Genomic DNA, 12,755 nt, shown 5'->3' with positions numbered 1-12,755 from the left:
GGACGGTCATTGGTCGCTCAAAGGTTACCTGACGCGACTTTCTACTGGGTTTTGTTAGACTCAGTGGTGGAGTGTAACGAAATACACCGAAAAAGTTTACTTAGACTGGTATTAATATGTACGATTCACGTACCTATTATACTATTAAAGTGAACCTACATACATTTTGAAAGCAGTATATTTTTGACACAAATGCAAAGAATGTGTAAAATTCGAACAGTACTCAAGTACAGTGAGGTCAAAAGTAATTTTTAACTGGGGGATATTGACCTTGCTTTGATCTTATGTAAGACGTACTCAGATATACTCATACATGTATTGTTTCATCACACAGATGATGGTGTTAGAATGACATTATGTATAATTATTCTATTGACATATCACACAGAAGTAATTTTCATAGTCTTGTTGTGTAACCTTTTCAACGACTTGTGATACAGAATTTCTTCTAAGTAGCGCTCATCTGTCTAGTAGCTCTAAGTCATCCTGCGGGTATAAACGCCTGGCCGTAAGATATGAGACCACCGAGTGATTATTTATCGGTCGTGGCCATCACTTGTCTTACCTTATCAGTAGCCCAGGTGAAGCGGTACAAGCGCTTTCCGGCGACCGAAAGCTGATTTGTACACTGACACTAGTCTCTGTAATGAACGTATACTACCTACCTAGTTTAGATTCACTCGTGTAAGTGTAGCCGCTTTTTCTGTCATATGTTCTAAACTATATTTTGCAAATTATTCGATACTGTTTAAAGGTACTGTTTACACTTGAACTGATGTGTTGTAAAACAAATTCGTAACGTCATGACTGAGTTCAGCAAAATTCCCAAAACGCAGTTTTTCAGATGTGCAATACTTGCATATGCTATCTGGCAGAGAGAGAGAGAGAGAGAGAGAGAGAGAGAGAGAGAGAGAGAGAGAGAGAGAGAGAGAGAGAGAGAGAGAGAGAGAGAGAGAGAGAGAGAGAGAGAGAGAGAGAGAGAGAGAGAGAGAGAGAGGGGGGGGGGGGCGTTTCGATAGTCTCCTCTTCAACACTATTCTTACAATATTTACATAACCGTTGTTCAAGAGAGGTTTAGGGCAGTGAAAGACGACCAAGCTCAATCTCCAGAGGTAAAGTTCCACATAGTACCTTGGCCAGGGTACTTCGTTGAGACCTATTGATAGTAGTGCGGACGTATGTTAATACTTATAAAGAGGTCTTAAAGTTCGTAGTTTGTTGCCGTTTCAACAGCCAGCAACAGCCATAGTTGTGAATACCAGTTAGAATAATCAATATCAACTTACTTCTCTTTTATGAAAATGAAATCCATTGGTTACTTATGCAGCATATCAACAAGAGGTAAATAAATAAAAAATGATAATAATTGTAAACCTTTGTTATCCCATGAGTTACGGAAGGACATGACCAGTTGTGGATATTGCTTATAATAATTTTGGGCCTAGAAGAATATAGGTGCTTCCAACAATTGAGATTCAATAAGACGTTTTTTGAGGTTAAAGAACCAAATCTTACGGGTAAGTTCGGGTATTAAGACTTATGCCCAAAAAGAAACGACATCTCCTATTTTGAACTGAATTTATACAACATATGTCATATTTGGGATTTCACTTTCTTAGTAATTTATACAACTGAATTCCCCAAACTGCAGAACCGTGCGATAGTATTAACTAAACTAGGTTGTCATTAAGTGACATAATGTACCCCACCAATTGCTTTAAATGTACTAATTAAAATACCCAGTGCTCTTCCAGCATTTCATTTGCAGTGAAATTAGGACACGGTGTTCCTATAACTACAGTCCAAGATATTTACAGGTGTTACATACATCGATGTCATTGCCATAAGAAAATTTGAACTCTGTTCTAGCCATAGAGACAGATCTGTAATGAATTATTTTGGTCTTCGGAGCATTAACCGCAAACGCCATCTTCTACACCACTGATTGACACAGTCTAACATTGACTAACTGTAATGTGAGTGAATGAGTTTAGTTTTACGTCGCACTCAGCAATATTCCAGCTATATGGTGGCGGTCTGTAAATAATCGTGTCTGGACCAGATAATCCAGTGATCAACAACACGAGCATCGATCTGCTCAATTAGGAACCGATGGCATGTGTCAACCAAGTCAGCGAGCCTGACCACCCGATCCCGTTAGTCGCCTCTTACGCAAAGCATGGATTACTGAAGCAAATTCTAACCCGGATGTTCACGGGTGATGAAGATCAATTCTAACCCGGATCTTCACGGGTATAGTCGCCTTTTATGGCAAGCAAGCCTATTCTACCCCGTGACCTTCACGGGTCTAACGGTAAAGTATCTCCGTCTCCTGCAATGAGATGAATATCATCTGGTAAAGAAGAACACTAAGCATGAAATTGGCGTTGGTCAGAATATCACAATTATTCAGTTGATTGATTTCATCCACCAAATCATTCATGAACACCGAGAGTAACGTTGACGACAAACCACAGCCCTGTTTAACATCACTGTTTACACGGAAATCTTGTGATAAATATCCATTAACACTAATAAAGAATTGGGTATTATCATACAATGACTTTACTGCAGAAAAGAATCAGCCACTAGTATCAAGTTTCACAAGTTTGTACCAAAGACAATTTCTTTCACTCGATCGAATGCCTTCATAGCATCAAAATAGTGGACGAAAGCTGAACCTTTCTGCATTTTCCTATTGCCTAAATCCATATAACAGAAAACAAAGTATAAATACTGTCAGCTGTACTTCTATGCTTAAGAAACCCGTTTTGCTTCTCTGCCAAAACCTCATTACATTCAAGCCAAGCCGACAACCTAGCATTCAATATGTCAGAATATTTTTTCAAGGGATACTGATTACGGAAATACTTCGATAATCTAAAAGATATCCGGGATTACTCACTGTTTTTTTTAAATTAGTGTGATGAAATGTTATATATTTCCTGTGGTCTGATTGACCTGTGCTCTGTAGATACAGATCTGCCACAGCTGTTCAACTGTCACATTGATCTCCAAACACGCTCGTGCAATTATACATTTGTGAACTGAACTAAAGTGCTTGATCTACTTGTTGTCTTCAGTATAACATAACAAATTACATACTTACCGCAGATTACAGATGCAACTATGTAAAATGGTGTAAAACAAACCCAATCTATTTCAAAATCAACAGCAGTGGTGAAGAAAGTGCTGAAAGTGCCAATCTGGTAGGATTAGAAATACTTTAAAGGTTGCGTCGAGTGTTGATATTTTGATAGTGTGGTGACCTTTTAGCTTGAATGAGCTGACCTTTCCCACGAATATCCACCAAGGAGAGTAATTGTTTATGAAATACTTCACATCGTTACATATTTAATGGATTGATGTTCTGTTTCGGTAGCTTTATGAAAAAGACAAGAACTGATTTATTTTGGGGTTAACGTTTTCCATGGCCATCGGGTTTTTTTTGAGAAGTTCAGGGACCACTTGGACAAATCGACTTTAGCACCAAGACCCTTACATGGACTTCATCATGAAAGAAATTACTACCATCACACAACCAAGCATGTGAAACCCCACCCAAGAACATACCACCTCTCCAACCATGTCTTATCCCATCCCATTCTAGTATCTGCCACCCCATCCGAGAATGTAACATCCCATCCAGTCATCCCCATCCCATCCTATCATCTACCACCCCATTCAAACGTCTACCACCCCGTTCAAGCATCTACTACCCCATTCAAACATCTACCACCCCGTTCAAGCATCTACCACCTCGTTCAAGCATCTACTACCCCATTCAAACATCTACCACCCCGTTCAAGCATCTACCACCTCGTTCAAGCATCTACTACCCCATTCAAACATCTACCACCCCGTTCAAGCATCTACCACCTCGTTCAAGCATCTACTACCCCATTCAAACATCTACCACCCCGTTCAAGCATCTACCTCCCCATTCAAACGTCTACCACCCCGTTCAAGCATCTACCACCCCATTCAAGCATCTACTACCCCGTTCAAGCATCTGCCACCGTGTTTAAGCATCTACTACCCCATTCAATCATCTCCCACTCCATTCAAGCACTTTCCACCCCTTAGAAACATCTACCACCCCATTCAAGCATCTACTACCCCATTCAAACATCTACCACCCCGTTCAAGCATCTACCTCCCCATTCAAACGTCTACCACCCCGTTCAAGCATCTACCACCCCATTCAAACATCTACTACCCCGTTCAAGCATCTGCCACCGTGTTTAAGCATCTACTACCCCATTCAATCATCTCCCACTCCATTCAAGCACTTTCCACCCCTTAGAAACATCTACCACCTTATTCAAGCATCTACTACCCCATCCAAACATCTGCCATCCCATTCAAACATCTACCACCCCATTCAAGCATCTTCCACCCCATTCAATCATCTCCCACTCCATTCAAGCACTCGCCACCCCTTAGAAACATCTACCACCTTATTCAAGCATCTACTACCCCATTCAAACATCTACCATCCCATTCAAACGTCTACCACCCCATTCAAGCATCTTCCACCCCATTCAATCATCTCCCGCTCCATTCAAGCACCCGCCACCCCCTAGAAACATCTACCAACTTATTCAAAGCATCTACTACCCCATTCAAACATCTACCACCCCATTCAATCATCTCCCACTCCATTCAAGCATCTTCCACCCCATTCAATCATCTCCCACTCCATTCAAGCACTTTCCAACCCTTTGAAACATCTACCACCTTATTCAAGCATCTACTACCCCATTCAAACATCTACCATCCCATTCAAACATCTACCACCCCATTGAAGCATCTTCCACCCCATTCAATCATCTCCCGCTCCATTCAAGCACCCGCCACCCCTTAGAAACATCTACTACCTTATTAAAGCATCTACTACCCCATTCAAACATCTACCATCCCATTCAAACATCTACCACCCCATTCAAGCATCTTCCACCCTATTCAAGCATCTACCACCCCATCCAATCATCTGCCAGCCCATCCAATCATCTCCATCCCATCTAGTCATCTCCATCCTATCCAAGTATTTTCCACCCGATATATCGTATACGCTCCTGTAGTCATTCACCGTGTCATTCTTGAAAACAGTAGAAGTATCCACATATACCGAAAGGTCCTTATTGTATACGTACAGTAAAGAATGCCTCTCAAAATTACATCATTGGTAAAAATAGTTTGTATTTTGATTAATCTTTTTTCGCCCGCCCGCTCTCTTGCTGGTTATAAGGTTTGAGATGAGAAACGAAGAAGAAGAAAATTGTTTATTAACGTGTCACGTGGCATACATTTGACGTATCAAGATCTCATAAAGTTCAAAGTAAAAAAATAGATCACCGGACTCTAATTTTTGTCAGACAGGATAGTTACTTAAAATCCATCCGAGGATTTTGAACTACACATACTGATACACATAAACAAATCACATGTCCAAGTGCAATAATGTGGAACTCCACCTGATATCACATTGCACCTCACCTCACACATCCAGTATTGTCATATACCCGACGACTATCACTTTCCGGGTAGGAATTGTAAACATCCCCGACACAGTTCTCCTTGACCGCACCGAGCAAACATTGCCTGTCTAAATGTTAAACATGTATTGCTCTTAATGGGATGTATCTTCAGACGATTGAACAAAATGCACTTTCAGTGCGCCTACTAACTACTGTACTGATCTACTGCATCGTTGACGACCAACATAGTCCAGTGAACGTGACTGGTGATGTGTTGACGTCGTCGTAGGTGAATCGTGATCGATGTATACATTCCTCCGCTGTTGTTTCATTACGTTACTCGGTACATAGGTTAAATGGTATTATATGATTATCTCCCATTGACGTAATCGCATTGTTTGTCCTGGTAGACAAGACACGTGGTTCTTTAGACGTCGGGAATCAACCAAGCGTGACGACGCATCTTGTGTCAAGTCAGAGGGAGTGACCCAGCGAAGAGGTGACTGGAGTATAGTCTGTTTCATATTGAGAACACCTGTCAGCTGGCGTGAGTCAAAAACGGGAAGTGGAGGGACGAGAAGAATGATTATTGATATATATTGTGGGCGGGGAACTTACCGTTATGACCCCATGGGGGTTCACGACTACAATATGTCCTTAGCCACCTATATTTACGGTAAGAGGTGATGAAATTGATCGGAGTATTGTCTGATCTCCGTACGCGGATGGTGAGAGACGTATCACCAATTTGTGTGATCCTGACTCGATTATTTGCACGACTTCGAACCATTGCGCTAGCTGATGCATGTTGCCGTATCCAAGTTGCCAAAGAAGGTTCTCATGATGTGGACTACTGGATTGACTGGTTCAGACTCGAGTATTGCAGACCACCTTCATATAGCTGGAATATTGCTGATCATGGTATTGAACAACGATTAAACAAAACAATATTATAGTTGGAATATTGGTTCCTAACAAACAGACTATTGAATAACTCATACTAATACATCCTTTAAGTAAAGTATGTCATAGCGTGACCATTTTCTGTGAAGTGAATGGATACGTTCTTTTTTTTATTATTATTTATATTTTATGATATAATACTTTGTATCCGACCGCTAAGGCAACCAGTTTTAGAATAGAAATGTACTAGTGCGCAGAAGGGTTTTATAGGCACATTTTCAAATTTTCAAAACAAAAGAACTAACTAGCGGCTTAAGGACGATCGATGTGCATACATGTTACATGAACACATGCCGACATGCGGAAAGTATACCAACACACGGAAGCCACGTGTTGACAGAAATCGACCTTGAAACATACGATCAAGGACACATGACATTAATAAATGCGGAGAAAGAACATTGCCTTGCCTGAACACCAACGGAAACCTACTATATCAAGATAGAGTTCAGCTCACAGAAAACGTGTGACTCACGTTATGAAGAATGCCCAGTGACTTTATCACCCAGTCGAGAGATGATTGTCGGGGTGGGGAGATTTGGTAGAATTTGGGTTTCCCGAATTTGGCGATCGTGTATGTTTTAAATGCGTTCTTCCGCTTGCTGAACCGGAAGACTTTTGCGAAAGGTTTCCTCTAATTGCCCCGTCGTTTGCCTGCGTTTTACATATCATATCACCTCATCTCATCTTTTACATTCCAAGTCACAGGACTCGTGATGCTCGGGTTAGAACTGGTCTTCAGCAACCCGTGCTTGTCTAAGAGGCGACTAACGGGATCGGGTGGACAGGCTCTCTGACTTGGTTGACATATGTCATCGTATCCCAACTGAATAGATTGATGGCGTATGAACAGCAGACGAAGATACCACTTATATTAAACTAGAATTCGATTCGGGTATCTTACTTCTGTCTAGGACATTACATCTACAGTGTTTCGGCGACTGTCCTAAAGGCTAGTAACGTTTGATAACATTTGCAATTTTCAAGATAATGCCGACAACGAAAGAATTAGGCACAGTGCATTTGAGAGCATACACGAGTCGCCTTATATTGAGGTGACGAGGGAGACCACACGCTTCCGTGTATGCTACTTACCTTCCTTCTTCATACTGAAGAAGAAATTGTAATGCTTGGGTTGAATTTATCTCCCCGATTTCGTAAACGAAATCAGGATTTGATTATGTTCAAACGATACATGACCAACAGCCTCAAAGCTTCGAAAACGAAACTGAGCAAGGAAACTGACAGGAGTGACAAATAACCTTTGTATTGCCTGTGATGAAAGCTGTCTACAAAAATCTTCCTTCATGTTTTCATATTTCTCTTACGAGTGTACATGTTTTCATATTTCTCTTACTTGCGTATTTGCCTTATTATGATATATAATCTGCAGTAATTTGAAAGGAGCGCGTTCCTTCTCCGTCCCCCTTCCCTGTCTCTCTCATTACAACTTCTGATATCGGGATATATATTTGAACAAATATATATTGCATTTGCTAAATGCTCCATGAAGAAGAATTTATTATGTACGGTTTAAAAACGACAACGTTTCTCAATGAGGAATGACACTCAGTACAAGTATTGTATCTTACAAATTTATTATCAAAAGAGACAGGTTATTTTTATGGCTAATTAACGGAGCATAAATGCAGCGGTTGTCTTAATATCCTCGCCAAATATACACTTTTGCTTTGAGTGGCATATCAATTACATAATTTCGTTGCGAAGAAATACTTGGAATAAATTATTTTGGAGATGTCTATTTTACAGACAGTTGTTGAATTCATTAATAGGCCATGGGAATGAGTTACCTATAAATCAGATAAATCTTTTCGTGATTGTTAAAGTGGAACTCAAAAATTAGCATACACAAATGTATCCCGCCATCTGTTAAGTCAACGTGAAAAGAATTTTAGCGAACTTTGAAGGGACCTACATAAATCTTTCGAGTTATCCGAAGTTCGACTCAACGGCAAAATGTTGACTAAAGAAGGATGTGCAGGAATCAAGTTATAATTCGAGTCAACTGTAAGTTCGCCACACAGCAGTGTGTGACTGCAGTATCGTTTGTCAAATATGATGGCACGTGTACATGCATATATAACACACATCCATAATTCTGTCTTTTATTAAATGTATGCAACAATTAAATGGAAGTTTCATTGATAATTCTGATATCTGGCTATACCTTTCCAAATGGCTGGAAATGTTTCTGAATTCCCTGAAATCCCATTGTCAAACCGTGGAGATTCCAAGTCCCTGAAACCAGACGTGACTTAATAATCTGCTGGTCAAGCTTGGTCATTTGGTTGATGTCGTTTCAAGGCTAGTACAATTACTTACAACATTAATCACTGGGTTATCTGGTTCAGACGCGATTATTTGTAGGCCGCCGTCTTTGAGCTGGAGTATTGCAGAGTGCAGCGTTCAACAAACACACACACCCCTCTGTTGTCTGTAGCAGTGGTGTGTCGAATACGGGTCGCACTGTGGCATACATAATTAACGCAGCGAAAACGGGAATAGTATTAACTGATAATGAACCTATCTTAAATTAATGACAGTAATTAGACAATTCCAACAAAAAAGGATTACCACTCAATAAACGGGATCGGTAGAAGGTTTGAGTTACGGTTAACCTTACGACAGTTCATCAACAATATACAAACGCCAATCCCCGATGCTTGTTCCATTACATGAGACGTAAGACGCTTCTGTTTTCATGGTTTATTCAACTTCACACACGAGGTCAGCGAGTCATCTGACCGCGATATGGAACAACTTTCAACCCTTCCCCCCTCTCCTTCAAAATGTTCTCGCCCGGACGCCTAATTGACAGGATTTTACTGATTTCCCCCCTCCGCACAAATCGGACAATTCAGAGAACAAAGAAAATATTAAAGCAATCGTGGTTGATGAGTAAATTTTTACGTATGGTGCTATCACAATAAATTCCAATGAATAAATATCCGTTATTATTTTGCGAAGATATGGTGTAGTCTGTGCGTAAGACACCGTTGAATATTCTGCACTTTGTGTTTTCAGAGGGAGGAGAACGGAACAGCCTGATGACAACTTGATAGTCGGAGACGCGCGAGCGAATCGTCTACGAGGTGTGACTTGTTTCTATGTTATTTTATTGAGTATTTGTTATATTTTGATCGATTTCTATTGTTTGATGTAATAGGTCTCTAATAGTTCTTCACTTTGTGATAAAATATAGCCATCAAGACGGCATGAGAGCCCGTCTAGGTTGATCCGAGCTGAGTCCTTTGTGTGCAAATAACTCATGTTTGTCGACTGAGTGTATTTGCCGAACATTTGGTTTATCTCAACTATTGCCATGCTTTTTTGTCCATTCTGATCACCTATACTTGTTATTCTACCCCTTCGCCACGTACAGGCGAGTCCTGATTCAGCCGTTCAGGTAATATTTTCGCGAAATCTAGGAAGTTAGCTAAAACTTCTCCAGTGTTGTGGTCACTCGATCCCTGTTATCGGTGGTGAACGAGATTGAGATCCGAGGGCCTTTATTTCTGTTTCAGTTATAGTACAGAAGGGATTGGATCTACCTGAATATGTCTACGTCACATGCACAGCCCGGACCCTCCGGGGGCTCGGCCTCGGGAGTTGGGGCGACCAGCGGGCGGAACCCCAGTGCTAGTAGTGGAAGAGGGGGGCAAGGCGAAAAAGAGACAAAACCCACAAAATTGAGCAAGGCTCCCAGCACCAGTGCACGCAGGTAACTGTCTTATAGGATGTATTTACACAACAAATTGATTCAATATACCTGCACAGTGTATACAACGCATACCATGGTCTATAACTTGATACAGTTCAATAACAGCACTGGTGTATTCGCTGTATCCCCACGTGCACAGCTCTACCCTAGCTCATTTGCATATAAGCTTTTTCGCCCTCTCGTCGCTTGTGAAAAAACCCTACGGCCAACGTAAGAACATATTTGGAAAGCCCTCGATACGATCTTTCCAATGGTGTATGACAATTTATGATCCGATTAATGGTTAAGTGATAATTTGCGAAAAACCCATCTTGGCTTTCCAAACCTTCGATCGCCATATTGTTTGGTGATCTTTACTCGAGTTGACCTAATCAAAGACAAGTTTGGCGTACATGGTAGATTGCGATCAGTTTAACGGCGTCACATGACACACTTTATTTCATTTTGTTCAGATTGCAAAGAGAACTGGCCGAAATAACGCTGGATCCGCCACCAAACTGCAGGTAGGTACATTCAGTACTATTACCACTCGTGATAAGCGCCTTATAGTATGATACATGTTCGTACCTAGATAGTGTGACGAGCAGACGATAGCGTGACGATTATTTACATATTCAACATATTTTCTTTTCAACCTTCCCTTTATCTACTGTCATGTACAATGATAACAAAACAAACAGTTTGTGATGTTATTATTCATACCAGTGCACATTTAAGTCCAGTAACAGTTGAGCAAAACAATGTCAACACAATGCTATGGGATTCTGTTTCAATGGTTGCAAGGCCGAAATTTCACAATAATGACAACATTGCCTGATCAGTTGACAAGCTTATTCATTTATTATTATGTTTATATTTTTAGTTAGCATTTTTCCTTACTCCAATGTCGCTGAGCATGTGAAAATAATATGATAAATTCACAAGATAAAATAGATAACAGCCTAGCGTCTGAACACTTCCTTATGATTTAATAATAAAGTATTATTGACCTCTATCATCACAACCAACTTTATCTTTTTAAGTCAAGATCATTATGGTATTGATATGAAAACAATCTCACTGCAGGTCTTGTAAAATCATTATTCAATCCCAGTGAAAGCTTTAACCATGGTATGTTGAAAGTATTTAATAGGAGCAGTTAAAAAAAAACTTTAATTAACCTGTGATCAGTCTTTTAGGGCTGCCATGTTGGGGACCTAGCTGGAAATAATCAGTGTGTGCCCTTGACATGAAAATTTAGGAGTCATCATGACTCCCTTGTGTCATGAGTGGGAGTCATGGACATGTTTTGGGGAGTCAACTTGAATGTGGAACTTTCTTTAAGACATCAACTGTGATTGTTTAATAATGATAAGACACGTAAGTAGAGTAGGGTAAAGTAGGCCAGGTATTTAGTCATCACTGTGCAGGTAACTGGCTAACAATACACTAAGTAGTTTTAAATAACAGCAAATTACAACCTTTCATTATCTGAACTTAGGGCCCAGTAGCATTGGATCAACAATGATGCAAGCTTTTAAATTCACTGTGTATGTGAGGTAATTTGTGCATCAAATACACAGGTTTACTGCATCAGGGCAAACATTGCCTAATATTAAAGAAAATATGAGGAAACAGCACACAAAGGTTTACCCCAACAATTGAGAAACGGAGAAGTGACTGATAAGTGTCACCATCTCCTAGATTCTCTCAGTCTTGAAGTGGAATGGTTGCAGTAGTACTTTTAGCCCCCATATTCTGAAGGTTTGATTGACAGATGACAAGTGTTTGCATAGACCTTGTACAGGGTAGGTTTATATTTGCTGAAGCTATCATGTGTATTTTAAAATTTATTTAGAGTATTGAAATATCAAGAAAGTAACTGCACAATGTATCATGGTCGTTACTGCAGGATGATTCCAAATGCCCTTGACTGTCATGTCCTTATCATATGTCTTTACCAACAGATCTCTCTTTCTCTCCTCCCTCTGAACCCCCAGTAGAACAATTTGTGGCATGTATGGTGTTTCTGTGCCCAGCTATACCAAACAGTGTATTTGTTTTTTCTCTGTACCTTTTGTATCTGTTCTCATGCTCTTACTAATTGGAATCTTAGCCCAGTGTATGAAATAATATTTGGATTACTAAATCCATACTCTCTACCAATGAAATCAGTATCTTCCGATTTTCTTCCTTTTGGATCATGTAGTCATTTGCAGATGACTGTTATTACTCCAACCTTATCCTTATTGCCAATGTGACTTTAAATATTAACTCACTCACCTCAACCCTATCCCTGAACCCCCAGTCCAGTAACTGTACAGTTTTCCTTAATATTCCAAAGCTGACATGCCCTGCCATACCAAATTCTGTAATAGTCAGTGTATCTTGTGTTCCTGTTCTCTTGTCAAAAATGTCACTTACTCTATGATTGACTGACGTGAGTAAGTTATTTGGCTTCGTGTTTGTAACAAGACACTGTCATGTCATAATATCATGTCCACAGTTTGTGTATATACCCATGTATGCACCCACCCTAGAGGCATATATTTTATGCTGTAAGAGAATCTGCCCCCCATTTGTAGGTTGTC

At 40.2% G+C, this 12,755-nt stretch overlaps 2 protein-coding genes across 2 annotated transcripts in view; both read left to right on the top strand.

The window, feature by feature from the left end:
* The window catches only part of LOC137297648 (mannose-1-phosphate guanyltransferase alpha-A-like), a 510,132-nt gene that overhangs the window by 363,928 nt on the left and 133,449 nt on the right, over positions 1–12,755 (top strand). The window lies entirely within an intron of this gene.
* Positions 9,340–12,755, top strand: part of LOC137297638 (ubiquitin-conjugating enzyme E2-24 kDa-like) — a 62,695-nt gene continuing 59,279 nt past the window's right edge. The window contains exons 1-4 of the mRNA XM_067829531.1: positions 9,340–9,374; positions 9,489–9,556; positions 9,989–10,185; positions 10,638–10,688. Coding sequence (XP_067685632.1) covers positions 10,022–10,185; positions 10,638–10,688 — 215 coding nt within the window. The 5' untranslated portion in view covers positions 9,340–9,374; positions 9,489–9,556; positions 9,989–10,021. The remainder of the gene's footprint in view (positions 9,375–9,488; positions 9,557–9,988; positions 10,186–10,637; positions 10,689–12,755) is intronic.

The sequence above is a fragment of the Haliotis asinina genome, chromosome 10, assembly GCF_037392515.1.
Source record: "Haliotis asinina isolate JCU_RB_2024 chromosome 10, JCU_Hal_asi_v2, whole genome shotgun sequence".
Taxonomy (NCBI): domain Eukaryota; kingdom Metazoa; phylum Mollusca; class Gastropoda; order Lepetellida; family Haliotidae; genus Haliotis; species Haliotis asinina.
Note: the sequence above shows the minus strand (reverse complement) of the source record. Positions and strands in the feature narration are given on the sequence as shown.